At 50.0% G+C, this 26,656-nt stretch overlaps 1 protein-coding gene across 17 annotated transcripts in view; it reads left to right on the top strand.

Annotated features, from left to right (window-relative positions):
* Itpr1 (inositol 1,4,5-trisphosphate receptor type 1) overlaps nt 1-26,656 on the top strand; it is a 307,630-nt gene that overhangs the window by 229,972 nt on the left and 51,002 nt on the right. For 9 of the 17 annotated variants that reach the window (XM_076841099.1, XM_076841098.1, XM_076841096.1 and 6 more), the window contains 8 exons: nt 5,304-5,484; nt 7,614-7,867; nt 14,518-14,718; nt 16,276-16,386; nt 18,793-18,888; nt 21,577-21,699; nt 22,859-22,963; nt 26,101-26,293. In XM_076841099.1, the coding sequence (XP_076697214.1) occupies nt 5,304-5,484; nt 7,614-7,867; nt 14,518-14,718; nt 16,276-16,386; nt 18,793-18,888; nt 21,577-21,699; nt 22,859-22,963; nt 26,101-26,293 (1,264 nt within the window). Of the gene's footprint in view, nt 1-5,303; nt 5,485-6,782; nt 6,942-7,613; nt 7,868-14,517; nt 14,719-16,275; nt 16,387-18,792; nt 18,889-21,576; nt 21,700-22,858; nt 22,964-26,100; nt 26,294-26,656 lie in introns of all 17 variants that reach the window. The other 8 variants (XM_076841084.1, XM_076841089.1, XM_076841087.1 and 5 more) reach the window with 1 other exon arrangement.

The following is a 26,656-nucleotide window of genomic DNA, read 5'->3' as shown; positions in this document are numbered from 1 at the left end:
ACCATGGTTCTTAGAGCTCAAAGCTAGTCTTTCCCCCGAAGTTCCTTCTTTTTTGATGCAGAGGGTGTTGCCTGTTGTTGGTTTATGTTCCAGGGTCTGTCCAGTCTCTTAGCTCCTGTTAGTCTTCTCCCCAGGAGCCCTTACTCAATTAGTTTACTTCAAGCTGTGACCTCCTTGTGCCAAAGAAAGCGGTGTCCACCCCACCCCCTGTCCACTGCCTTCCTGCCATCTATAGAGTGCTAGGCCCTAATCCCAGGGGCCTTCTTGCCCAAAAGCAGGCTTCATTTCTTTGCAAAGGACTTGGGCATCAGTAATGGGTGTCTGCTAGGCTAATTAACCAATATCTTATTATTTCAAGACTTGATATGAAGAGCTAGTTGATTATCCTTTTAATCTAAGACCTCTGTTCCTTGGTCCCTATCCAGCTCAGTCAGCCCAAGGAGGGACTGAGTGCTGGTGACAGTTACCAGAGGGCAAGAAGGTCAGCACAGGCTGTTTGAACTACCCCCATCCAGGCGGGTCGAGAGGATGGCTTGGGAAGTTGAGGAGTTGCTCTCTGCAGCCTCAGCAAGGCCCTTTTCCTGCCTGGGTCTCAGTTTCCTCATCTTGAAAAGTGGAAGGATGGTCTCCAGTGGTGGTTTGCAGAGCGGAGTCCAGAGTTAGTTCCCATGGCGTGACGGAGGGTCCTCCCTCTGTTTCAAGGGAGTCACTCTGCCTTGTCTCTCTCCTGCCCAGCTGGCGTCTTCGTAGAGGATGTATCTGGGAAGGGGAGCGAGGAGTTTCCCTGCTGGGAAAACCATTTGGAAACTGCTGGTGCAGAGGGCTTCCGGCTTCCACATTTCGTGATGTGCATTCGCCTGCTCTTTTGTTTTATTTTGAAGCTCGCCTGACCGCAGCCATGCCTGCTTCCTCTCCCACCGCTGCCGTGGAGATGCCCTGGGCCACTGGTCACTTCCTCGCCCTGCCCCTGACCCCACTTCCTTCCCCTGAGCATGTCCCGGGCAGGCCTGCTGTCCATGGTGTCTGGCCTTGGCGCTGAGCGTCTGCCCCCCACCAGCTCTGCTTCCTCTGCTTTCCCAACCTTCTGCTCCTGTCTGGCGGGGGCCGGGCGGCTCATGTGGGTTGAGAATGCAGACAGGAGGTGGAGAGTATGTCGGGCCACGCCACAAGCCACCGGCCTCTCCTGACCCCAGTGCTCTGCTCTGCACTCTGACGGGTTTATGAATGATGCTATCTGGCCTGGCAATCTCCTCGGGCTCAGATGAGGCAGCACCTATTAGAAGGGCTTTGGAATAAAATGTGATTTGGAGATAAACGGCAGGGCGAGGACAGGTCAGTCGTGGGGCCGGTGCATGCTGTTCCCCTGGGGGTCAGGGGGTCTCTGAAGGCAGCTCCTTGTCTGCACATCTTTTTGTAGTTCCCTAGCTTTCCAAAAGAGAGGGAAGTATCTCTTCCCTCTCTTTTTATTGTGATATTGTTTACGATTAATAGCCAACTCAGGGTAGAGCTCAGTTACAGTTGACAGCTGTTTTATGCCTGTTGTGTCATTGGCTATGGCTGCAGCAATAGATGACCACAAATGTAGTGGCTTTGAGTTCCTGAATTTTTTGTTTTGCAAGTTGGACATGAATCTCACTAGACTGAAACCAGAGTGCTGCAGGGCTGTCCTCATTTTTGGAGGTGCCTGCAGCTCTGGAGGCCACCCATGGTCCTTGGCTTATGGCCTCTTCCCCCTGTTTCCAATTCAGCAGCAAAGAGTTGGGTCCTTCTCATGATGCGTCTGTCCCTCTTCCTCTCTGAAGGACCCTGGTGATGACATTGGGCCCCCTGAGTAATCCGGGATCCGCTCCTCGGGGTAAGGTTGGTGAGCAGCCTTTGTGCCCTCTGCTGGGCCAAGCCACTGTGCCCCGTGAGGTGACTCATTCGCAGATTCCAGGGATGAGCATGTGGATGCCTTAGAGGGGACATTATTTTGGTGGTTATCTGTGTAACCTTCACTGTCATCCAGATGATTTGTTCTGGAAGTTTCCATTGCTGCCTTTGTAGTCCCTTCCCATGCATGCCCCTTGAGGCAACCACAGTTTTGATTTCTTTATATCTCCCCTCCTTGCCTGCTCCAGGCCGTATTTATGCTGAAGGGCTGCCCCACCCCGCCCGGTGGGATGGAGGGAAAGATTTGGAGAGGTAAAACCTTGTGACTATAAGCTCTTGGTTTGGGGAAGGGGAGATGAGTTGAAATAGGTTCAATAGGAATAAAAGTGGGCATTTGGCCAGGCAGACCAAAAGCTGGGATTCCATGTCCGTGTCGTTCCCCCCCCCCCCCCATGGTCTTAGGTCCCACCTAGCATACTAGTCCTAAGCAGAGCACTCCCTCTCCCTGTCCTAAGTCCTGCAAACAGGCTACTACAGAACAGGTTCGAACAGGTCCAGGAACCATGTGGAAGGCCCTGTTCTCCTGCTCACTCCTGCTGACCTCCCCTTGAAGTGCTGATTGCATTTCTCCAGTGGCATAACTGATAGGCCTCTCGGTTCCACCTGACTGTGGCCAGGGATTCGAGCCAAACCTGAGACTCCCCTGAATCGACTCTCTGCCCATCCCCACCCTTTTCTAATTTTGCTTTTCTAATCTTCTTCGTGTCTTCTAGAGCCTGTTATCCATTGGATTGTTTTGTTGAGCCCCTTCTGTTGGTAAAGCTGTTTCCAGTCCTTAAGGGATTACTGAGGACCGGTATAAATAATACAGAATAAACATACTGTCCATTGCAGAAACATATATAGAAGCACAAAATCCTCTGTCCCCTGCCCTTCTCCCATTTCAGAGGCTCTTCCCTTACCCTGAAGGTGTCAGCTGACGTGGGCTGGCTGGGCTGGCTGGATGCTAAGCAGCGTGGTGTGCAGCCGGGTTGAGCGGTTGAGGATGACAGGTGGCTGGCTTCATTTGTCGTATTTAGTTTCTTACTGAAAGTGCTTTTGTTTTCTTGAATGACCAGCTTGTCTCCACCCGCTTGTCAAGCAGCCTCCATGCTGGAAAGGTGACTGGTGTGTCCTGAGGGGGCAGCCCTCTGGTGGCCCACCGCATTAGTGAGCAGCCTCCTGTGACCCTGGGTATGGGAAGATGGGTCTTGGTGCAGAAGTTGGGTCCCTGAGATTAGGTAGCTGGAGGTTGCTTTCTCTTCTGCCCTCATGTACATCATCCTGTGTCTGTGGGTGTGTTGGCTCTAAAAGAGATGAAGGGTTGAAACTTGGTTCTGGGTATTTGAGCAATTTCCCAGAATTAATTTATTTGGTGGCACTTATTTGTGTCATGTCCACTCCATATACAGATCTGAGCAGGGGGATCCACTTAGGAGAAGCCACCACGTTCTGGGTTATTAGAGTCACTATTTCATGAGACATTTAAGGAGTGCTGCGTGTGCCGGGCCCCTTCAGGGTGCTCTGGAGGCAGCTGTCAATCACAGGTGAAGCACCTGCCTTCCCAGAGCTTGTGCTCTGTGTGAGACAGATGTGAGCAGGTGAACGATAAATATAGCAGCCGTGCGACTCAACAGTGTTCTGCAGTGAAGAGAATAGAACACAGCAGTTGGCCTGGGAGCATTAGAGATGGCTTCACTGAGAAAATGACATTCATGGTGGCTTCACTGAGAAAGTGACATTTGTGGTGAGACCAGAAGATGAGGACCCAGGGAGAGCAAGACACTAGGGCAGTGGCATCCTGTGTCTGCCACAGGACCGTTCACTAGCACATTCTTGGGTCACTTTCATGGGGACAGAAGGCTGTGTTATAACGTGGTCAGTGGCCCTTAGGGTGACTGGCAGTACTGTGTTCGTTCCTCACCAGGCTTCTGGCTTTATGGTTTTCTTTTTTGCACTCAAACTGTTTTCTCTCTTGTGTCTGACACCGTGTCCCGCTCATGATGCCCACCCCGTGATGGTGGGTGGAAGGAACAGTAGGAAACTTAGCAGGAAATAAGGCAGTAAAGGACAGTGGAGGACACTCGAGACTTCTGCTTGGTTTGAGGCTAAGCAGCTGCAGACATGGAGCCTGGGGGAGCATTCGGGAGTGATCGGCAGGCAGGAGGACCAGAGAACACAGGTAGGAAGTTGGTCCTGTATAAGAAGCATCAGAGTCAAGACCAGGGAGGGGAGAAGCAGGGACCTGATGGAGAAGTGCTCAGGGGACAGATGTCAGGCAATGTGGCCTGAGGGTCAGAGGGCCAGAGTGGCTGCGGTTGTGTGGTGGCAGACGAAGGTGTGGTAGTCAGGTGGTGACTAAATCAGCCCTTGGCAGGTGGATACAGGCTACAGTGGGGGAGCCTGGGGGGATCGAGGGACTGGTAAGGCTTGAGTTTTTTCCAGGATTGGAAGCTAAAGCCCACTATGCAGGGGAGCGCCATCTTTCCAAACGGGAAGATGCAAAACTGGCAGGAAGATCGACCTGGAGAAGCAAATACATTGTTTGGAGCTTTGTTTTATTCCACTGGAAATGACCGTATTGTATTTTTATGTAAATAACTCACAACAGTGTGGAACTTGCAAGGGGGTGAAAAGAGAATACTCATAAATGAAGTTGAAATACCATATTGTGTTTTCATATCAACAGTGTATACTATTGCTTGCAGTGGGTCCAAAAGCAAATGCGTCTCCAAGAGGCGGGCTACCTGTGCATTTGGAGCTTCTTCCTCTAACCACTCTTCCGTGCCCTTCAACACTTACTGGAAAATCCACCATGTCCATGAAGGTTCTGAGATGGCTGCAGCCCAGCGTCGGCCCCTCCAGCTCTAAGCATCTACGCTCACAGGCCTTCCCCGGGTGCTTTTGACACAGTCTGACTTAAGAATGTGTCATCCTTACCTGTTATGGAGGCCTGTGGGGCAGGTGGCCCATCTGAGTCATCCGTGCATTGTTCACGGGGCTCTGTGCTGGGGAGGAGCCCAAGGGACTCTTGGAGCAAATGATGGCCCTGCAGTCGACTCCAAAACCATTTTCTGTCTCCATTGTTAACAGCCTTGTTTTGTGTGCTTGCAGTAGAGGAGCGGCTCTCAGCAGGCTGCAGTCTGCCCACCACCCCCGGGCAGGCTTCCAAAGCCCATATGCCTCCTCCACCACCACAGGTTTAGAACTCTGTGTTGACGATCTCTGATGCTCGACCCAGAGATCGAGAGTCGGGCCACCATGTTTAACCTTGGGTCGACCCTGGGTCCTCTGCAAGGCTTGGGGCTGGCTCTGGTCTCCAGTCAGTGTGGCTGCCAGTGGGGCTCACGGGGGTCTGTTAGTGTTGAAACTCCATGTGTTTGCCCCTCCAGCACTCCTTTTTCTGCCGGTTGACAGAAGATAAGAAGTCGGAGAGATTCTTCAAGGTCTTTTATGACCGAATGAAGATGGCCCAGCAGGAAATCAAGGCAACTGTGACTGTGAACACCAGTGACTTAGGAAACAAAAAGAAAGATGACGAGGCGGACAGGGAGGCCCCGTCCCGGAAAAAAGGTAATGTTCCCCATCTTCCATCCACTGGCCTGGGAAAGGGAGAGGAGGCTTGGTTTCCTGTAAGTTTTTTCCATCATTTTTAGACTCTAGGATGCATCACGACCCGAATTCTCCGAAGAAAACAACTGCTCTGGTTTTGAAGTAATTCTCCCTAGATGACATGAGCTGAAGTCCTGTTGCGTAGGAGAGTCTTCTTGTTTAATAAATTTGTGGACATTCTTTTTGGTCAAGCTGAGGGTTTTACTGGTAGAGAATCCATGGATATTCTTTTCCTGTCTTTTCCATGTAGTCTTAGAGTAATGCATATTCTAAAACTGGTGTCTTAGGGAGCTGGGCACAGTGGTGCACACCTGAAATTCCAGTGACTCCAGAGGCTGAAGCAGGAGGATCACAAGTTTGAGGCTAGCCTCAGCAACTTAGTGAGACTCTTAGCAATTTAGCAAGGCCCTGTCCCAAAATTTTAAAAAGATGTGGGTGGGGAGGGGGTGCTGGGAATGTGGCTCAGAGTTCAATCCCCAGTGCCACACAAACAAACAAGTAAACAAAGCTACCAGTGTCTGTCCTTGGTCAGGTGATCTCTCCTTATTTTCTAAAGGACAGAGCTTTTTGTCTGTCATCTCCCAGTAGTGCTACAGGGAGTAGAAGACCCACAGTTTTGGGAGTCTTGCTTTTCAAGTTTAGAGCTAGATTTCTCAACCACAGCACTGTTGACCTTTGGAAGCTTCTTTGTTTTAGGGGCTGTCTTGTGCATTATAAGGTATTTATTTATTTAAAATTCTTTTCTCAGTGTATTGGGGCTTCAACCCAAGAATGCTTTACCACTGAGCTACATCCCCAGCCCTTTTTTTATTTTTTTATTTTCAGACAGGGTCTTGCTAAATTGTTGAGGCTGGCCTTAAACTTGTGGTCCTCCTTCCTTAGCCTCCCCAGTTGCTGGGATTATGGGCATGTGCCTCCATGCCCAGCTATATAAGGTATTTATTAGCATATGTGACCTTTGCTCAATTAGATACCAGTAGCACATCCCCACCCTCAGCCAAATGTGTCTCCAGATACAATGTTGTTATTCCCTAAGTGGGACTGGGGAAGGCATCTCCCTTGATTGAGAACAACTAGTCTAGAATGGGGATAAATGGAAGAAACATGAAGGATGCCTAAGGACTGAAATGAATTAGTCATATATTAGCCAGCTTTCTATCACTATAACAAATACCCCTTAGATAATCAGGTTATAAAGATAAAAGGTTAACTTGGAAGTTTTGGTCCATAACCAATTGGCCTCTTTGTTTTTGGTCCAGTCCTAAGGCAGCATGTCAGACAGGAGCATGTGACAGAGCAGAAGCACCTACCTCATGGCCAAGAAGCAGAAAAACAGAAAAGACCAAGGCCCTCCAGTCCCCCTCTAGGACATCCCCCGAGTGAATCTAAGATGTCCCAAGAGGCCATGCTTCTTACAGGTTCCATCACATTGGGATGGGGATCCAGCCTTTAACCCACTGGGGAACTTTACAGATCCAAAGCATAGCAGAGCCCCTCTTCCTGTTCAGTTCTTCTAAAGCTCAAGCCAACCTTGCATTTTGCCAATGAGGAAGCAGAGGCACAGACATGGTCCTTGACTTGTTAGGGACGTGCAACTAGAAGGTGTGGAGCTGGCATCTGAGCCCAGGCGATCTGACTGCGGTCTGTGCTCCTAACGACGATGCCACAGTTAGCTCAGGTATCCTGAGAACTGGGTTGGACAAGCCACACAAAGGACCACCAGTGTTAGGTGACCGCTTAGCGTCATGGTGAGCCTCTCCTAGCTGCCTGAGATAGAGTTCACTGGTGCTCACCAGGGTGCAAAGGAGGACCCGAGACCCAGAGCCTTGGTCGTGAGGTCCTCAGAGCTGTACCAAGCTCTTCTCTAGACATGGGCCTAGCCTAAATGGGACACAGGGACCAGGAACAGCTGGCCAGGGTCCACTCCACCCTCATCCTGCCTAAGGACTGAGAGGAGACTGTGGCTTCCCAGGGTGTTGTGCCAGCCTCACAGGTCTCCAGTGCAGACCCAGGTTTCTGAGGTCCCTTTGGAAAGGAGAATGGTGCTCCTGAGGATGTCCAGGACTGACCATCTCATTCTTGCCTTCCAGCCAAAGAGCCCACGACGCAGATAACAGAAGAGGTCCGGGATCAGCTCCTGGAGGCCTCTGCTGCCACCAGGAAAGCCTTCACCACCTTCCGGAGGGAGGCCGACCCCGATGACCACTACCAGTCTGGGGAGGGCACCCAGACCACCACTGACAAGACCAAGGACGAGCTGGAGATGAGTGCGGTCATTACCATCATGCAGCCCATCCTGCGCTTCCTGCAGCTGCTCTGCGAAAACCACAACCGAGACCTGCAGGTGAGGGACATCAGCCGCCACCCTCCCACACTTCAGCACCTCTCGCGCGGACAGCTGGCTTGAGCTGCAGCGTGGGAGGCTGACTTCGGAGTCTGCAGGCCTGGGGTCCCCATCCAGGGGAGGTGCCTGTGAGTGAGGAGATCTTGTAGCCTGTCGCTGTGCAGCATCTAGGGTCTCAAGTAAAAATCGAAGATGTTAGCGTTACAAAATCAGGTGCATAGAAAGTTCTCATGAACTCAGTCGCATGCTGCACAAGGTTACCTCGGTCAGTGGCAGACCACGCCCACGATGGTAGGTGCCATCTGCCCCAGGAGGGTAGTAGACTGTGCCATCTGGGTTTACGTGAGTGTGTTCTGTGACGCTGGCACCAAGAGGTTGCCTAACATCTCGTTTCTCAGCACTTATCCCCATCCTCAAGCAAAGCATGGCTGCCAGTTGAATGGAGTAGTTGCCTTCCAGAGTTTCCACAAATAGTCAGAAATCATTGCTCACAGTCCTGGAAATCCTTTGTTCATTTCTTGTTTGGGGATGATAACCATAGCCAAGGTTTATTGGGTCTTCTGAGTGCCCCGGGTGCCATGTGTGGCTTTGGGTAACTACATACGTGGTCGTACTTCAGAGATGAGAAAATTGAAGTGCAGGGGACACGGGAGGGAGGGCAGGACAGGGCCTTGGACCCAGGTGTCCCAAGGCCGGAGCTGCTGACCACACGCTGCGTCAGAGGCTCGCTAACTCCCTTGCAGAGTTTCTCAGCCAAACTGCCACAGCTGGGTTCCAGAGACTGGCCTCTTTCTTCCAAATGGGCCCAGGTATGTGGAGACCCAGTCCCACCCAGGAGAGCATCCTGGAGCCCTGGGCCCATGGACACTGCCTGGGTTGGCTGCCAACTCTTGAGCCCAAGGACACCACCTGTGTTTGCCTGAATAGAGGGAGGATGAATAAGGAAAAGGTGTTGGACAGCTCCTCCCACGTGGAATGCTTCCTCCCAGGATCACAGTCAGCACTGGGAGTTTCTGAGCTTAGAATAAAAAAGGGGAAAAAAACAGTAGGAGACTGAAATGACACTAGTCACATCTGGCAAGGGCAAGGTGTCACCTATAAGTACTGCCATCGCTGGCTTTCCCACCGGTGACACAATGGCCTGTCACACATTGACTGTGGCAGACCATTTGGTGTTGCCACTGTGAGTTGCTGCCACCCAATCTCCGTGGGGATCAGCCAGGTAGGAAAGACTGTGGTTTGGAGGAAGGCAGAGGAGTGAAGGAAGAGCCAGAATTTGGAAAAATCATCTCAGATCTGAGGTAATTGTCTGGCCAAGTCTGACCCACGACTTAAAAGGAAGAGATTGCCCACAGGCTCCGCAGGTGGCCACGCTGAACCCGCAGGGCCAAGGGTTGTGAGTGGCTGAGGCAGAGACCCTCCAGATAGGGCCGGGGTCTTTCTCCTGCTGCTGGTTGATGTCAGCCATTGACCTTCGTGCTCTCTGTCAACCCCTGCATGTGGGATCCTGCCTGTCAGTTTTCTAGCCCCTCTGCAAGCTCCCTTCCTGTGGCCGAGAGCACCTTAGTTCCAGAGCCCTGGTTGGACCTGCGTGGCTCAGTCAAGTGGAGCAAGACGGTCCTGCCCCGAGGCCCAGGTGTGACTGTCGTCTTGTTAGCTGGTCCCACTGACTGAAAGGTGACTGTGCCCAGATGTCATCTGCCCCTCTGTCTTATAAGGAACCCCATTAATTCTGAAGGAGGCCTGTGAAGGTGGAGTTAGTGCCCTGGGGAGCCAGGGTGGCTCGGTGTGGCATCTTTGTGGGTAAAGGGCCCACCCTGCTTCTGGGGCCATTTCTAGACTAAGCATAGTGACAGTTCCCTGTGCTGCTCCTCTGTGTGACATCACCAGTGGGCACCAGTAGGGAAGCAGGGACGGGATGATTGTGCCAGTGAACAGTTATGGGGCACCTGGTGACGGGACCTCGTCACAGTGCTGAGTGTCTGGTCGGGAGTCCGTGGGCCCACCAAAGATGGCAGCCAGTGCTGGGTGTTGCACGAGTTCATCGTAGGGCATTTACAGAGGAAGGGGGCCGCCCCGTGTGTGCGGCCCCGGAGGGCTTCTCGGGGGTGCTGATATGGGAGTTCTGCGCTCACCACGCCCAGGGCTGCCCAGGTGGACCCTCCTGCCACCCAGAGCAGAGCCGCGAGCCTCCCCAGTATGGTCCTGGGTGGTGCCCCTGCCCTGCTCTCCGCCTCCCGAGCTCTCCCTCGCCAGCACACCCGCCCTCCTCTGCAGTGGGAGTAGAGTGCGGCCTAAAATTCATTATTTCTTATTTGGAAGTCTTCAGGATTGTAGTTTCATACTCTAGCTCTTCCCACAACTGTCCTTCAGTGCCCCAGGAAGCCCACAGGCAGAAGCTCCTCCTAATGAAGTCTTTCCAGAACTTGATTCTCCTGTCTGCAGCTCTGTGGGTTACGGTGCTGTGGGGAGGGGTTAATAGATATTTTTGTATATTGGGGGGGAAAAAGACCTGATAATTTAATTTCAAGGTATATAAAGATGACCCAATTTGGTGCTTTCAAATTCCTTTTTTTTTAAGCCATAGAATCCTTTGTTTGAAGAACATTTATGCAGAAATGCACTGAGCAGATGAGAGTAAAGCTGCTCTGTTCAGAGTGGAAACCAAAGAGTGCTAGAGGCCCCCCTTCCAACTCTTAAGAGCCCTGGAAGGTGGGGGCATTCCAGGGACCTCTCCCAAGGTTCCACAGGCCCATTGAGAAAGCCAGTGAACTGGACCCGTGGTTCACAAGGATGTAGGTCAAAACTCCCACAAAGTCAGGCTGGGTGTGGTGGCACACACCCATAAACCCAGCTACTGGAGAGACTGAGGCAGGAGGATGACAAGGACCAAGGATATGGCTCAGTGGGAGAGTGCCCGGGTTCATTTCCCAGGGCCACCAAACAAACAAAAACACCTTCCACGAAATCCTTCAGGTGGTGAACTTGCCCCAGTGAAATCCGATTTTCAGGAGTCCAGTTCCCCTGTGATGGTTTTCCGTGGGGATCCACTCTTGTGACTGACACCTGTTTCTAGCATTCCGTCCGGTCAGTGGGTCCCAGGGAAGCGGAGTTGTCTCTGGAGGGGTTTCTGGCTCTCTGGTTTGAGAAGCGCAGATTGACTAGAGAGAAGAAACGGGCCTCCTGAAGTGGCAGCCCCTGGGCTCCTGCCCAGAGCCTCTTGTCCTGTGTACAACCTTAACTTTGCTGTTGGTAAATGTGCAGTAGAGAGGCAGCCCCGGAGTTTGTGCCAAGTGGCAGTTGCTGCTCTAAGGAAAACAGGTCCAGATCTCTGGGTAGACTTAAGCCTGGGCTTGGGGCCTTCGCTTCTTTCCCTGCCCTTCCCTGCTTACTCTCTCTCGGCCTGGCCTGGCTGATGGGAAGACTTCTCCAGCACAGCAGGTGGCTGGTGGAGCAGCCCCTGGGTGCGCTGACAGCATCCCTCTGTGTTTGTAGAGGACAAGAGGACAGGGGTCTGAATTAGGGAATGGGAGGTTCCAGCAAGTCACTTCAGAAACCCTGGGAAATGGGACAGGCTTTGGAGAAAGGGCAGCTAGCTGGCCTCCAGCTGGAAACGTGGGTGCAGTATTAGCAGGCGGCTTCCCCAGGGCCCTTTCCTTCCTCTGTCCCATGGAATGCAGAGATTGAGCCAGCATTTGTAAAGTGCCCAGGAGGCACCAGCCCCCGGCCCAGCTGCCTGGGGACTCAGTGCTGTCAATATGGTTCTGGGGAGAGCCAGCTAGAGCTATGTCACAGAGGTGGGGCTGCAGCTTCTGGGGGCTGGCCACATCCTAGAGGAGGAGGAGGCTGGGTGGAGGCAGGGGGATGGCGCGGTTGGAGCCTCAGAAGCAAAAGAACAGCGGTGCTTGATGAGCAGCAAGCTCAATGGCAGAGAGGGGCGTGGTGGGAACCCTGCTGTCACCAAGCAGAGAGGGTGTGGTCATTCAGGTGGCCCACTGAGCAGAGCAGGGTGTGGTGGGAACAGTGACTGGAATTTGAAGGAGCTGCTGAGAAGGAGGCCCTCTCCACCCAGCGCTCCTCCACCAGACCTGGCCAGGGGCTCCTCCAGGCCCTGAGGCAACAGCACCCTCCCAGAGGAGTGGGTAAGATGGGTCTGAAACCCTCCTCTGGCTGCCTGTGGTCCTGAGAAAAACAATCCTTGACTTCAGGAATACGTGAATATATCCTCTTTATAAAGGTTCAAACAAAAATACACGTTTAGTTTTTTTTTTTATTTCTTACATACATGACAATAGTGGAATGCATTACAATCATAAAAAAATAAAAAGTGCATAGAAGGAATAAAAAAAATGGTTTTAGTTCAGACTTCTCTTTCTCCTATCCAAGAAGCATCATCTCAGTCTTTTTTCTTTATATTTAAAAGGAAACATTTAATACAAATGTGTTTGTGTCACCAATTAACCTATTTGCCAATTTCTTTTTAACCTAACACTGTGCCCTAGATCTTTCCTTATGACACACATTGATCGACTTGGTCTTTCTAGTTTACAACCATGAATGAAATGGGTAGTGTGTCTTTTATTTATTTGCTTATTTATTTATTTATTTTAAGTCATTGATGGACCTCTATTTAATTTATTTATTTGTATGTGATGCTGGGAATTGAACCCAGGGCTTCACACAAGCCAAGCAAGTACTCTACCACTGAGCCACAATCCCAGCCCCTTTTATTTTTAACTACACCTCAATTGGTAGGCATTGAGGTTTTTGTTTATTTGTTTGTTTTGTGTTTTATAGCAGGAATTGAACTCGGGGGCCACATCCCCAGTGTCTTTTGAAAATTATTATTTTTCATTTTGAGACAGGGTCTCGCTAAGTCACTGAGGCTGGCTTTGAATTCGTGATCCTCCTGCCTCAGCCTCCCAAGCTGCGGGGAGTAGAGGCGTGTGCCACCGCACCCGGCTCCTTGAGGTTACTTATAGTTCTTCACCATTATCAACAGTGCTGTGGTGAGCACCCCATGCACATACTTTGTTAGTAAAAATGAGCATTTCACAAATGTGGAATTACCAAGTCAGAGGTTATGTTCATGTCATCTTGCGATTTTATCTTTTTCTGTTTTTCATTTTCTGCAGTAAATAAGGTGTCACTTTTATAACTGTGAGATGAAGAATATCATGCTTATTATTTCCCCGTGCTTTAAGAATGGGAATGGCCAAGCAGGAAATCCAGGCTCCCTCCATGGCCCAGAAACCAACCTGTAACATCTATCACTGTAGGAAACTGTCCCCACTGCTAGGCTCTGCATGTTCAGCACCCAGGCCACACCATCAACTCCTTTTTTCTTTTCGTAGTGCATTACAGTTATATATAAGAGTTGGGTTCATTTTGAAAAAAAAAAAAATACATGCAGGGTATTTGATATAGTCCATTTCATTCCCAAGTCCCCCACCTTTCCTTCTCCCTCCTCCCTCCCTTGATATTCTTCTTCCTCTCCCTCTTGGTCTTCCTGAAAGGAAGATTGGCTCTTGGTGGTGATACAGATGCACAAAGGTGGAATTCACTGTGGTAGACTTATACACACACACAGCATCATTTTCCTACCTTCATTCTGCTTTTCCCACCTTTCTTCCCTTCCCCCCCAATTTCCTTCTTCTGCTCCTCTTACCTTCCCTGTCTTAATGATATTTTTACACACACACACACACACACACACACGCACGCACGCACGCACACATTTTTCCCTTATTTCTCTCTGGCTTCCACATATGATAGAAAACATTCAGCCCTTGACATTCTGAATCTGGCTTATTTCACTTAACATGATGTTCTACATTGCCATCCCTTTTTTCTTTTTTTTCCAAATGCCATAATTTCATTCATTTCTATGGTTGACTAAAAGTCCATTGTGTATTGTGTACATACACCACATTATCTTGACCCATGCATCTGTTGATGGGCATCTGGGCTGGTTCTAGCTTGGCGGTGGGAATTGTGCTCCTGTAAGCCCTCACGCGCATGTTGTGTGTCACCGTGGTCTGTTGGTTTTACTTCTTTTAGGTATAGAGAGAGGAGTGGGATATCTGGGTCATGTGGTAGTTCCATTCCTGGTTTTTTGAGGAGTCCCTGTATGGCTTTCCAGGGTGGTTGTACTAATTCGCAGTCCCACCAACAATGTGCACGTGTACCTTTTTCCCCACATTCTCACCAATGCTTATTATTGTTTGTGTTCTTGATGGTTGGAATTCTTACTAGAGGGAGATGAAATCCTGGTGTAGTTTTGAACCACCTTTAAAATGTCAGACATCACTGAGTGGGAGGTTGGTAGAGGGAGGAGTACAGAGGGGTAAGAATTAAATGGAGAAATGAGAACTCGAAAAGATTGGAAGAGTTGGAACTGGACTACAAGGAGAAGCCCTCCTCCACTGTATCCCAAGCAGATACCCTGGAGAGCAAGCCACGTCATTCGTGGCCATTGCCACTCACTAAGTCCATCATGGTTAGTGGACCATCATGGGAATCATACAGAGTCTTCTGTCCCATGCTGCATCTGTCTGCCTAATTGCTGACCAGTCCAGGGCACAACCTGTTAGAGATTGTCAGCATGGCAATGATCTTGACCCTCTTCTCTCCCCCACCTCCACCTGCAGAACTTCCTTCGTTGCCAAAATAACAAGACCAACTACAATTTGGTGTGTGAGACGCTGCAGTTTCTGGACTGTATTTGTGGGAGCACGACTGGTGGCCTTGGGCTCCTTGGACTGTACATCAACGAGAAGAATGTCGCGCTTATCAACCAAACCCTGGAAAGTCTGACTGAATACTGTCAGGGACCTTGCCATGAAAACCAGGTGATTCCATCTGCAATTGCTTTTTCATTTTGGAAGTGTTGATGAGACTAGTTCAGGTCTCATGAAAACGGAAGGGAGATCAGTGGAGGAGAGGAAATGGGAAATGATGTTGGCCAAATTATATGGTTTTGTTTTGTGCATGTACAGATAGGTAACAACAAGTCTTGCTGTTAGATATGGTTAAAACACACCAATAAAAATACAGGGAAAAACGAGGCTGGTTCAGAAGTCACCTCACATCTGTCTGCTGCCCTAGGGAACTTGTCAGCCTTCAGAACTTCACCTAATGATGGACTCTGGAGGGCTTGACCTTGGCCTCTTGGATTGGTTTGGTTTGGTTGGACATTCAACTCTAACTTGACTTTTTCAGGGTCAGTGATAAAGTGGAAGGGGGGGGCTACATTAGCACCAGAAAAATGGTGATTTATTGTAAATACCAGGAAAGATTAAAAAAGAGGCTATTTGAAGGGGATGTGAACTTAGATAGAGACAAGGTCTCCACACAAAACAGCTTAAAAGCAACATGAGGACATTTCTAGTTGCCATGATAACGCTGTGGATATTGAGGCAAAGAAGATGGGTCTCTGGCCCCCTGGAGGTGTGCTGTGGAGTGGAGCCCGGAACTTCTCTTCCTGGTAGGGTCGTGGCTTGTAGGTGGCATCTTGAAGAGGGGGTGAGTTTGAGCCTTGGTGCGGGACCAAGTGTGATTCACAGCTCGACGCTGGAGCTCCTTTCTGGCTCGGGTGGGCAGAGCAAGTCTTCAGGTGGCCGGGAAGGCATGCAGTGCTGGTTACCTGGAGAGACAGGACCTTCACTCCAAGCAAGGAGAGTAGTTTTCCACAGACGTCTCGTGGCCTTCATAAAACCTGGCCTCGGTCGCCTGGGAATGTGAGAATAGTGTTTTGCTAGGTCTGCTTTCCCCTCCTGGTGTCCTGATGGAGCTGATGGTGCAGTCCTAGCTAGGAGAAGGAGCACAGAAATGCCCCAGGCTTAAGGGAAAGGCTCTCTTTGACATTACAGGGAATTTCTTTAAAACCTTGGGTTTGCCTTTCTACCAAACAGAGGCCTGGAAAGCAAGAGGCTGCAGGGGGTTGTGCTTTGGGAAGATGATTAATTTTGATATTGTGTGAATTAAACCAGAAGTTTGCTTTCCAAACTTATGCCTTAAGCAAAGACACCAAAACAAAATGAGTGACATCAGGGGGAATGGAATACACTTTTAAAGGGGAAAAAGGGCTCAGACCCTGGTATCAGTCACGCACTGTATTTTCCCTTTCAGAACAAAAGGTTACTGCACGGCACTATTTGGATCAGATGAGACCAGTTTATCAGTTACCATGCCTGGGGACTTTCCTGCTGTTTACTGTTAATTCTGAAACTAGAGATTTTCATCTGTCTTTTATTTTTACCACTTTCTCACGGAAAATTGCAGCCCTCCCCTAGAGACATTGCTGGGAGCAGCAGACGTTGTGTTGAAATAGCCACTCAGCCTGTTGGCCTTTGACCTCTGATTTATGTCTGGCATTTGTGTGAATGTCTGTGTGTCTCTCTGCCCAGAACTGCATCGCCACCCACGAGTCCAATGGCATCGACATCATCACAGCCCTGATCCTCAACGACATCAACCCTCTGGGGAAGAAGCGCATGGACCTCGTGTTAGAACTGAAGGCAAGTTTGAGAGCCCTGAGAGGAGGGGTGCTGGTGCTGTGTTGTGACACAATCAGGGTCCTGAGCTAGGTAGTAGTGGCGGTTCTGTTGAGCTGCATGAAAGAGCCAAGTCACATGTACTCACTGAAATGTGGCACTATCCAAATAAGGGCCTTGGGACAGGTACCAGCTTTTCAATTGTTAGGTCACATGTCACTCAGAGATGAGAATCGAACCTGGCATCCAAGAACCAGAAGCCCGCATTCCAAAAGCTACAGGCAAGGAGACGGAGGAAAGATTCTTCTCTCGGGGGTTTCTAGATTTTTCCCCCTTTGAGGAAAAAGGATAGGTTTGGTTGTACTAAGCTTCAACCAATCTAGTACTTCAAAAAATCCATTTTTACTTAATCAGGATAATACATTTTTTTTTTTTACTTCAGTCCTGAATTAGCAGAAGGGTGGCTAGTAATGTTTAAAGTAAGGACAGTACACTAAGAATGTGCCTTCAGGCCCATGATGACCCATGTGTGGATGGAAGCCTTCATGTAGTTGATACGGAAGCACCACCGGTTTTTGACTCTCCGGAAACACTGAAGTAGCTTTTCAGAGTAAAAGCAGTGCTTTCAAGGTCCCTAAGCTGCAGGGTTTATAATCTGGTTTTGAAATATGTGAACAACTCATATACCATCCCAGAAAGTGACTTCTTGAGTGAGCCCCCAAACTCTCCCCTTGCTTTGAGGTTCCAAAGGTTCTCACAGAATCCAAAGAATTAGGACTTGGGGTAGACCACTTGCCTAGCATGCACGAGACCCTGGGTTCCATTCCTAGCACCCTTCCCACCCACCCCCCCAAAAAATCCAGAGGTTCACTTCTGAAACTTGTACTTGAAACCCACCCTGGTGTGTGCAAAGGTGTTATTGACACTGAGCACATTTCCTCCTAGCTGTCCCCATGTTGGGGTGAGTTGAGATCTGTACCCTTGCTTACAGCCACATACAGCACTGAGCACTTCGTTATTATTATGGAAGGGCCCAGAACTACAGGGTTCACTGGAAAACTGCTCTGTGTTTGCTGCATGGAAGGCCCAGTTATTTTTATTTTTTCTTTAGTACTTCAGTGGAGGGTCTAATTAGTTGATTTGGGTATATGGAATTTTTTTTTGGGGGGGGGGGAGCAATGCTTTTAGCTCCTTTTGAGAAATTTTGCTTTACACCTGATTTGAGCATCATGCAAACACACCATTTATCAGCCACTGGACTACCCTGAGACATTCATGTGCTCCAGGGCAGCATTTCAGTGAAACTGTTCCACTAATTCAACAGTGTGAGGATCTGAGGATAATTATAGAAAGTTCTGTCCTATGACAGCACAGCAACCTAACTGAGCTGCTATGAAGCTTGGGGAAGAACACCCCCCCCAAAAAAAAAAAAAAAAAAAAGAAACCCAAGATCTTTGGAGTCCTATAAACAAAAAGCATACAAATCCTTATGGCCCAGGACCTCAAGTGAGGTCAAGCCAAGATCCACAGGGTGTAGCCACATGGGCACTGTTAACAGGATGGGAACACAGAGCTTGGCAGGCAGGCAGTGTTCCTCTGGGTCACTCTGGTTAAGTGTGTTAGTTGTACTCTCATGGTATTTGGAGTTATGTGTACTGATGGAAATATTTTCAGACCACGAAGAACTATCCCGGTTGCCTGTCTTCTCTGGCCTGCAGGGTTGAGCAGCAGTGTCCCTACACTCATCTGCCCCTGCAGAGAACTTGCCACTCCACTCCTCAGGAGCATCAAGTCAGCATGGGCCTGTGCACAGCCTTGTCACCAAGAGTGACAGTCCAGTCAGGCCTCCACGTGTGCCTCTCAATATCTGCAGGGTCAGCCAACCGCAGGATCAAAAATATTTGAGGAAAAATAATTGCACCTGTGCTGAAAATGTACAGACAGTCTTGTTCTTGTTATTTCCTAAAAAAAAAAAATAGCACAGCAACAATTATTGACCTTGTACTTTACATTGTGTTATGTATTATCATAAATAGTCCAGAGAAGTATTTGGAAGGATGTTCTCAGTGATATGCACAGACCATGCCATTTCCTATAAGGGACCTAAGCATCCCTGGGTTTTGGTTCCCCAGGGGTCCTGGGACCGATCCCCCATGGAGACTGGGGGGTGACTGGCACCCGCCAGCACTCAGGTTTAGAATTCCAATACTTGCTAGTCTTCCATCAGCTGACACCTGCGTCTCTTTGACCTGAATCGGATTGTGTGCATGTCGAGGGGTCTGAAGATAGCACCTCCTCTGCCTGGTGCAGAGTGTCTGTGCCGTCCTCTCCCCACCAGGTGGATGCCTATCTGTCTAGCCAGGCTGCACACCTGAGTCCCCCGCCCTCGCAGCTCCCCTGCCTCTCTCACCCTGGCTTTTCTCCAACTAGAACAACGCTTCCAAGTTGCTGCTGGCCATCATGGAGAGCAGGCACGACAGTGAGAATGCCGAGAGGATCCTCTACAACATGCGGCCGAAGGAGCTGGTGAGTTGGGAACATTAAAGCAGGACCTGGGACCCACTCAAGGAAGCTTTCTTCAAGATTCATCAAACCAGAAGGATGAAGAAAACTCGCAATTCAGGCCCCTGAGCGGGTTGGGAGGTGAAGCGTAGGGCACTGGACATGTGTTCCCTGTCCCTGGAGCATCCAGAAGCCACCCTCTCTGTTTTCCGCTTATGGAGGACTGGGTGCAGAGCATGGCCAAGTTCAGATGCATTACTGTGAGGTTTTTGGCAGCCATTTGACCTCTCCGACCTCATACTTCCCTGATTCATAAAAGAAAGATGAAGTCATCTGGGCCAAAGCGTTGTTTCGAAGACTAGATGAGAAGGTTCACATCTAGCCCAGTGCAGTGCCTGACACACGATAGTCCTCTGTGAATCGAAGCCCCTTTTCTGCTCACTCCTGTTCTTTGCTGATGTTTTTGCCACGTCTTTGTCCGGGGGTGACGAGATCACATCCGTTCTTGTTGCCAGTGGTCTGGACAATGGGAGAGAAGTATTTTGGATGGCTGGCGTGCTTTCTTGGCTTGAGTTTTCTTTGGAGAAAACATGATCAGGTTTATTTTTGAGGGGTGATATTCACAGGGGGCTGTGACTTCCAGGTTGGAGTTGGGGCTGCAGACTGTTAAACGAGGAGCGTTCAGAGATGGTGACATGAGCAGAGGGCAGAGCTCTCTTTTTGGACTTTTCCCCATACAAACAAACTGCAGCTGACAGACTTAAATGAGGGCATTAAAACAGCTCTGCCTCCTGCTGACCTAGATGTGCACAGGCCAAAGTCCCTTCATGTATTTCTTTAAATAAAGTTAAGAGCAGCCCAGTTCTTTGATCTCCGAGGTCAGGGAGTAAGGTCTCAGCCCGAGCTGGGAGTCCTCTGTGTGTTTGCGTAACAGCTTGTATAACTGGGAGTGCTGGGGACTCGGGGTTATCTTTCTTGAGTAGGGTCAGCATGACCTTGCAGAGATCCCATTCCTGAACTAAGAAAGCACCCGGCTCTTCTGGCCTGTCCTGGGTGGGGAAATGCCAGCACCCCATGCTGTGGCTGCCTCTAGCTCCTGGTTGGCCCCATTGTGCTTGGAGAACATCATTCTGGCTCACGGGAGGAGTCGGACTTCCTGGAACAAACATGGCTCTCAGTGTCTAGATAGAGGGATGCTCAGATGTCCAGAGTGTGTGTGCATGTGTGTACTGTGCGTGTTGTGGCCCTGCATCCTACACAACATGCTGTCTGCCTGATTGGATATTAGAGGGAACTTGGCAGGAATCAAAGCTCAGAGAAGGAGGCTTTGTCTCCAAAGTTCAACCCAGTGCCTGAACTGACCTCGGTGCAGAAATGGGTGGCTCTCCACGTGCTTGATTTTGGGTAATGAGAAGTAATTCCAGATTGCTGCCTTGTGGCTAAACTGCCCTCTGAACCATCAAAAAAGCCAAAACACCAACAAACAAAAAAATGAATCTTTCATATGACTTAGGGGGTGGAGGTGTTCTTACTCTTTAAGTGATGAAATCCTGAACAATTTGTTCATTTAATAAATCCTGGCCAGGCCCTCCATCAGCCAGGGCACCATGCTGGGCACTAGGGCAGGGTCTGGATATAGGCAGACTCAGCTCCTGCTCCCTGGGAGGTGAGGTGAGTGGAAACAGCAAGATAGGGACAGAAAGGCTCCAGGATGCAGGGGGCATGAGCCAAGCCAGGTGCATAGAACCAGGGACAGAGCTGTGGCACTGTGAAGGCGTCCAAGCTCATTAACTTGACTTCATCAGTGTTCTTTTCTCTTACTGTCTTTGTCCATAAAGAAATGGAACCTCTGATAACTTTATAAAATGTTTGTGAACATTAATTTTTTTGGGGGGGTGGGATGGTGCTGGGAATTGAACCCAGGGCCTAGCACATGCGAAGCAAGTACTCTACCGAGTGAACTAGAGCCTCAGCCCTATGAGCATTACATTTTTAAAAAGAACATGAAAATAGTAAGCACGGTGCCTGGCACCAAGGAGAAGCGGTCAATAGATGTTACTAGTTGTTTATTATTTTCACATAGTGTAGGCTTATGGGGGAAGGGAACTGAATAAGAAAAATATTTCACAGCCAGGCACAGTTATGCACATTCCAGTGACTCAGGAGGCTGGGGCAGGAGGATCACAAGTTTGAGGCCAGCCTCAGCAATTTAGCAAGACCTGTTGCAAAAAGAGCAGGAAGTGTAGCTCAGTGGTGGAGTGACCCTGGGTTCAATCTTTATAAAGCACCAAAAAAGAAAGAAAGAAAACAAGCTGTTCTAAAAACAAATGGATTTCTTAGCAGATTTTTCCTAAAAGGACAAAATTGGGATTAGGGAGAGTTGATGGAAAGAAACGTGGAGATAGGAAAATTCAGGCTTCTAACTTACATTTGTATCATATTTGCCTTTTCAAAGTGCTTTTATGGCTATAAAAATTAGGAGCCATAGAATATCTCATGCTCCAAGTAGAGTGAATGAATTTGCTTCCTTGTCTGTGGAGGGTAAAGGTCTCGACTGCTTGCATCAGTGTTAGGAAGGATTCTGAGGCCGAGTTCCAAGCCCGCTAGGAAATGCTGCTGCACTGGGTGAGCAGCATCTGCCTGGGAGGGGAGATTACCACCTGGGTGCTACAGACACCTGTCTTCAGAGGGTCCCCTCGGCTCTTCTTGCAGGTGGAAGTGATCAAGAAGGCTTACATGCAAGGCGAAGTCGAATTTGAGGATGGAGAAAACGGTGAAGATGGAGCTGCCTCCCCTAGGAACGTGGGGCACAACATCTACATATTAGCACACCAGGTATGAGCTCCTACGCTCCTGCAGACTCTGCGCCCAAGGCCACCACTCCAAGCCCAAGGGCCTTCCCTGAGGGCTGTGGGCCTGGGACTGGCCCTCCTTGATGGCCTTCTCTGAGTGCCAGCTGCACTCATGAGATGTGGCTCCCAGGAGTTTTGGCATCTGATCTGAGGCCCAGGACTTTTCTGTGCTGGGGTCACAGACTTGGAAATCCCCCTTATAAGCACCCACCCCTGGGCAGTAACGGCCGGTGGTTTATGATCTTGTCTGGAGTCCTGTGAAAGGCGTCCCAGCCTTTCTTATAAATACAGCCAAGTTTCTCAACAACCTAAAGGAGTAAACTCCAGCTTCCCCCTAGCCGTGTGTGAGGTCCGTGGGAACTTGTCGTTAGGACTTCCTTCTGCCTTGGGGGATAGGGTGATGATCCGTGCCCTGGCATCCCAGTGTCTCCTTTCCTAATCCTGTTCCTTGTAGGAGGTTCTTAATCCTCCTCTTTCTGGGTGCTGATGTCTCTTGGATTTTCGGGGGTTCTGGGCAGGCCGTAGCTCAACTCCTATTTCCTGTCCCCTTTGTCCCTCGAGCAGAGACCTGGCTATAAGCAATGATGGGGTTGGGCCTGAGGTTGGTAGGTCCCCACCCCATTTCTACCCTGTGATTAGCACCTGACCTCCAGAAGGGCTTCTGAACATTCCACATGGAGGCTCTGCAGGACTGTCCAGAAAACCCTCCTGTCTATATAGAAATCAGGGGACCTTCATGCAGTGGCATGGCCTGTAATCCCATCGGCTCCAGAGGCCGAGGCAGGAGGATCGCCAGTTCAAAGCCAGCCTCAGCAATTTAGCAAGGCCCTCAGCAATTAGCGAGACCCTGTAGGCCGAGCCCCTTTGGGTTGAATCTCTGCTACCCACTACCCCTGAAAAAAAGAAATGAAATGAAATCAAGGTGAAGCAAGGACCCTGTATGAGCTTCCAGGACTTTTCTACCAGGCTCTCCAAATGACCCCCGTGCAGAGGCACCTAGAGAGAAGGTAGCAAGCCTCCCAGCTTCTTTGCCCTCCGCTTGGTGCTGGTTGCGATGCACTGTTTGAAACTCTTAGCTAGAAAGAGCTCATGCATTCCTGTTGTGGAGACGTCACCCCTGTGTTTCTGTACTTGCGTTCTAGTTGGCTCGGCACAACAAAGAACTTCAGACCATGCTGAAGCCTGGTGGCCAGGTGGATGGAGACGAAGCTCTGGAGTTCTACGCCAAGCACACGGCGCAGATTGAGGTAAGCGCGGTCAGTCTGGCTCAGACCTTCAGTGCTGAGGCCTCCACTGAGCAATGCCCTGTGCCGGGCCTGTGCACATTCTTTATCTGAGCAGTGAAGGTGCTGTGAGCACCTCCTCTATACCAGGTCTTGCATAAGATGTGGATTAACCAGTGTTCCTCGGTTGTGTCGCTTGAGGGCTGGAGATGAGGTGGGCTCTGAGCAGAGCCACACAGAGACATCTCACTCATGACAGATTGTGGCCAAGCCACAAGGATATGGCATAAAAGAAAGCCCAGCAGAGGGGACGTGCTGCAGACTGTGATGCCCAGGAGGCTTGTTCTGAAGAAGTGGCCTCTGAGTTCAGGGAGCTGAAGGGAGGGGGCAGCCCCGAGCCTGCAGAACTGGTGCACCATCCCTGGGAGAAGTCCAGACGGGACCCCAGGGCGATGGGACCACTGGGGAGCCTCACTCAGCGACACTACAGTCACATCTGCATGTTAAACCAAACAAAAAAGGTCTTTCTAATAATCCTCCTTGAACTGGTTGGTAATGTCCCCATTTTTCACATGGAAAATCACTGCCGTAAGGCTCAGGGGAGTCGTGTTCCTTCTCCAAATCTCAGTGACAGAGCTGGAATTTTAATCCCCGTCTGTCTGACCCCCGAGCCTGGGGATGCATTTTATGTCCCCTGAATTGTCTCTTAGTATCCCAGGGAACATGGGCTTCCATCTCCAGGCCTGCGGCAGTAAGGGATGATGTGTCACGTTTTGCCAACAAGGAAATATCCAATCTCAGCATCAACATTGAAAGGAGGGTTCACATTCACAAGGACTAGCACATTCCTTTGAGCACCGAGCATGTTCAAGATGGAGATTTTTCATGTGTTCTTCTCTGATGAATCAGGTTTCCAGGCCATCCTAATGTAATGTATCATTTCACTCATATGCCAGAGTAGGTGAGCACATATTCTTGATTCATCATGCGTGTCAAGGAGCTTGGCCACAGGGCCAGTTCTGTCCTCTGGAACCCTTGGAAGACACATGTTAGGTGTTGGTGCCGTAGAATGTCAGAGGAGACTGGAACCTTAGAGGTCATTTTGTTGAGCTCCTTGGTTTACTGGGGAGAAGACCCACTAGAGGCTGGAGAAGCACTAGAGAAGTTCTCCTGCCTCCCACTTCTAAGTGGCTTTTAAAAAAAAAAAAAGGACAGAAATGCCTAGATGTCCCTGCCTTTGGCCAACACCCTCCCCTTCCCTCAGGTTTCCCCTGGGGTTACCTGAGGTAACCAGGGAACAGTTCCTCACCTCCTGGGGCTTTCTTTACAGCCCGTGTCCTCACTGGGAGTCAGGCTAGGTGGCCCCTGGCTCGGGAACTCCTCCTCCTCCTTTTCCTCCTGAGCCCAGATGCATATCTCTCATGGTGTCCTTCAGAAGAAGGCAGGACTGATTCCCAGTGGTTTGACTGTGTGGAGCAGACAGGTTCTCCATAGCAGGTCACTGCAGAATGGTCCCTGCCCCCCTGTTTACACCAGAATTACCTGGAGAGCTGGATCATGGGCAGGTTCTGGTCACTAACCCCTCACATTGTGATTCTAGTTCTATGAGGTTCGGTCGAGGGCAGAACTAGTGTGAGAACAAAGGCTTCTGAAACCTGAGTTCCAGCTAGATTCGGGAAGCACTGGTCTACAGACCACGTCCCTAAGAGAATATGGAGCCAGGGCTTGGGAACCCGTCCCACCTCTGGGACAGTTTCCCACTTGTGTTAGTCAGCTTTTCGTCACTGTGACCAAAATACCTGATAGGAAAAATTTAGAGGAGGAAAAGTTTATTTGGGGCTCAGTTTCAGAGATCTCAGTTCGTGGTTAGAAAGTTTCATTGCTCTGGGCCCATGGCAAAGCAGGACATCATGACACCAGGTCCCAGCTAAGGAAAACTGCTCAGCTCATGGCAGCCAGGAAGCAGAGAGGGAGGAGGAAGGCAGAGGAGGAGAGAGGGGACCAAGGGGCCACAGGGACGATGCACCCTTCCAGGGCACCCCCCCAGTGACCCACCTCTTCCAGCTACACCCTACCTGCCTGTGGTCACCGGGACCCCGTCAGCCCGTTAGGATGGACTGCTGAGGCTGCAGCTCTCAGTCCAGTCATTTCACCCTGCAGATTCCTGCGTGAATACAAGAGCTTTTAGGGGACACCTTGCACCCACGCCACAACAGCACCATGCCGTGGCCTGAGTCATGTCTCTTGCTGCAAAGTAATTGGGAGAATAAGAACCAGCTCTTGTTATAGGGCCTTGGCCCTGGGCCTCACCTGACTTCGCCACCTTCTGAGCAGGAAGACTGAAGAGAGGTCTTGCCTCCTCTGTCCTGTGGCCCATTGTCCTTTTGAAATTTCTACACCTGCCCGGGACTATACAGTGTCCTAGAATTTGGACAATCCAGAGCAGACTGTCCTCTCTGCTCCCTGAACCTGTCTAAGGTATCCCACACCTCAGGGGCCCAACAAAGCTAGCTTAGAGGACAATGAGGCCATCCCAGATCACATGAACACCTTGGCTCCCATACCATACGTTTTAGATGCCCTGACAGGTAAGAGGTAGGAGGTCACTGCAGTGAGATGTAAACCAAAGGTCTCTGCATAAAGTTCCTCTGGCGGAATAACTCAGCTTTGCTATCTGAGAAAGGATCTTAGGTTACACCGTGGCCCATCAGTGCTCCGTCCAGTGTGAGAGTTCTGTGTGACTGCTGAGACGAAAATAAAATATAACGGAATATTCAGCTCCTCAGTTGCAGTAAGCATATATGCTAATGCCCAGAGGCCACCTGTGGCCCGCCGTCCTCCTGGGCAGCATAGATGGAGAACCATCCCATCTTAGAGAAAGTTCTATCGGGCAATAGCAGCCTCATGTGAATATGTATGTGAAACGCAATGTGAGTTTCAGGTAAAAGCTGGTCACGTTAAAACGAATGGGGTCTGAGGTTAGAAAAGCAGAGTTAACCAGAACTGGTTTTTACATTAGTCTGAGAGAGACGTCGCAGCCAAAGTCATCTAATCTGAAAAGTTTGTTCTTTATTGTTCTGAACCTCGAACCCCAAGTCCGCCTGCAGCCTGCACAAGGTGTCGGAGGCAACTGCTGAGTCTCTCCTTTGTTTTTACCCCAGATTGTCCGATTAGACCGAACGATGGAACAGATTGTCTTCCCAGTACCCAGCATATGTGAATTCCTAACCAAGGAGTCAAAACTGCGAATATACTACACCACGGAGCGGGATGAGCAGGGTAGCAAGATCAATGACTTCTTCCTGCGCTCGGAAGACCTCTTCAACGAAATGAACTGGCAGAAGAAGCTGCGAGGTAGGTCCCAGCGCGGGGGACTTGCTCCTAAGAGGTGTGGTCCTGGGCGTCTCATGGACTCGAGCTGGGGGGTGCCTCTGCCTCCCAAGAGAAGCCACGTGGGGGTCATCTGTGTGCTTTCCTGGAGGCCAGTGGCCCTTCAGTAGTTGATAAATGGGGCCAAGCCTCAGTGTGGCAGTTCCCCAGAGAGGCTTCCTTCATGCAGCATCTGTCCTGACTGGATGTGTGGCAGTTCCATGGATGACTTAGAATGGCCTTTTTTGTTGTAATCTCCATGTCAGAAATGGAGGTGGGGCATGGTGTAATCCCAGAAACTCAAGAGGCTCAGGCAGGAGGATTGCAAGTTTGAGGCCAGCTGCAGCA

The sequence above is a fragment of the Callospermophilus lateralis genome, chromosome 20, assembly GCF_048772815.1.
Source record: "Callospermophilus lateralis isolate mCalLat2 chromosome 20, mCalLat2.hap1, whole genome shotgun sequence".
NCBI classification, from domain to species: domain Eukaryota; kingdom Metazoa; phylum Chordata; class Mammalia; order Rodentia; family Sciuridae; genus Callospermophilus; species Callospermophilus lateralis.
This window is presented reverse-complemented; position numbering and strand designations above follow the sequence as displayed.